This window comes from Austrofundulus limnaeus, unplaced genomic scaffold, assembly GCF_001266775.1.
Source record: "Austrofundulus limnaeus strain Quisiro unplaced genomic scaffold, Austrofundulus_limnaeus-1.0 Scaffold850, whole genome shotgun sequence".
NCBI lineage: Eukaryota > Metazoa > Chordata > Actinopteri > Cyprinodontiformes > Rivulidae > Austrofundulus > Austrofundulus limnaeus.
In genome coordinates this window covers 174,159-176,095 of record NW_013953252.1, presented here as the reverse complement: position 1 = coordinate 176,095, position 1,937 = coordinate 174,159, and the positions used below count along the sequence as shown (strand labels likewise).

Sequence of the window (1,937 nt, the reverse complement as noted above, 5' to 3'; positions counted from 1 at the left end):
CACACACACACACAAACAAACACACACACACACAAACAAACACACACACACACAAACAAACACACACACACACAAACAAATAATCACACAAACAAACTTCAAACAGATGTTGGTCATAAACACAAAGCTTGATTGACAGGTGTCTCACCTTCATCTTGTGGCCCAGGCTGTCCTCATTGGTCGTCACCGTCACCATGTCGTGCAGGAAGGAGGTCAGCGGACTCACACAGGTCACCAGGACAAAAACATTCACCATGGTAACCAGAGCAGGAGGCGGGGCTTGTACAGGTGAGCGACTGTCAGAGAAAAAGAAGACATTGTATTTATCTGATGATGATCTAAAGATTCAGACAGGTGAGCACACACACCTGTCTTCAGGAGAGTCAGGCTTGTGATTGGTCGACCCACAGGACCGAGGCATCATGGGTAAATCTGACTCTGAAACAGGAAACAGCACAACTTCTTACACAACTATTGTGTCAAGTATAAACCTGGAAACAGGCTCCGCCCACTGAGGTTTACCTGAGACAGACTCACCTGCCAGGTGGGAGTCAGTGTAGAAGTGACACAGGCCTCCACCTGCGTCTGAAAATGCCTCTTTCAGTCTGGGCAGCAGGTTCACCTGCACATGTGCACAAACAGGTGAGCTGTGATGTCATCAAACCAATCAGGTGACTCCATAAGGGTCAGGACAGGTGAGTCTCACCATTTGATGCTGCTGCAGGTAAGAGAAGCTGATCTTCCTCAGACAGCTGCGCTCCGAACTACTGAGACACAGCAGGAGGCTCCACCTACTAACACCTGTAAGCATAGAGACAGTGGGAGGAGTCAAACACCTGTAACCACAGACACAGTGGGAGGAGTCAAACACCTGTAACCACAGAGACAGTGGGAGGAGTCAAACACCTGTAACCATAGAAACAGTAGGAGGAGTCAAACACCTGTAACAATAGAGACAGTGGGAGGAGTCAAACACCTGTAACCACAGAGACAGTGGGAGGAGTCAAACACCTGTAACCACAGAGACAGTGGGAGGAGTCAAACACCTGTAACCACAGAGACAGTGGGAGGAGTCAAACACCTGTAACCACAGAGACAGTGGGAGGAGTCAAACACCTGTAACCACAGAGACAGTGGGAGGAGTCAAACACATGTGGGAGGAGTCAAACCAGTAACCACAGAGAAAGGGGCGGAGTCAGATGATCACAGTCTTCTTCCTGTTTTTTAGTTTTTCCACCTTTAAATAAAAGTCTCGGTGGAAAAAGATTGTGTAAATTGTGTTTTAAATCTATTTCTATTTGTGTTCAACTTTAGACACAAAAACAAGTTGTAAGGTAACTAAGTACAAATACTTTCTTACTGTACTTAATTTGAATTTTTGTGTATCTGTACTTTACNAGGTCAGGTCACATGACAGGAAGTCTCCACCCAGGTCACAGGAAGTCCTGTTTGTGTGTGTTTGTGTTTTTACCCTCATGGCTCCTCAGAAACCAGCTGGTCTCTGCGTACTGGGACAACTGGACCTCAAAGTCCATCTGCTGCAGCACCAGCTGGTGCAGTCGGACCTCGGTGTCAGAGAGCCGGTGCTGACCCGTCAGAACCACGGCTCGACGGACCTGTGGGGGTCTGTGGGCCGAGCGCTGGACCTAAGGAGAAAACAGGACCAGGTTCCGATCAGAACCAGACAGAACCAGACAGAACCAGGATCACGAGTTCTTCAGATCTGGATCTGTTTCTAATCAACAATTAATGTGAAGTTCTACAAAGTAAACCGGTTTGACTCTGGTTTAAACCAGTTTGACTTAAAACAGTTTGACTCTGGTTTAAACCAGTTTGACTTAAAACAGTTTGACTCTGGTTTAAACCAGTTTGACTTAAAACAGTTTGACTCTGGTTTAAACCGGTCTGACTTAAAACAGTTTGACTCTGGTTTAAAC

The 1,937-nt window shown here is 46.6% G+C and overlaps 1 protein-coding gene across 2 annotated transcripts in view; it reads right to left on the bottom strand.

Moving 5' to 3' along the window:
- The window catches only part of LOC106532913 (uncharacterized), a gene marked incomplete at its 5' end in the record, with an annotated part of 3,250 nt that extends 1,604 nt beyond the window's left edge, over positions 1–1,646 (bottom strand). Inside the window, 4 exon segments of one of the 2 annotated variants that reach the window (XM_014029079.1) lie at positions 369–438; positions 523–622; positions 707–801; positions 1,472–1,646. In XM_014029079.1, the coding sequence (XP_013884533.1) occupies positions 369–438; positions 523–622; positions 707–801; positions 1,472–1,646 (440 nt within the window). 2 annotated transcript variants of the gene reach the window in all.
- Between the last annotated feature and the right edge of the window lie 291 nt (positions 1,647–1,937).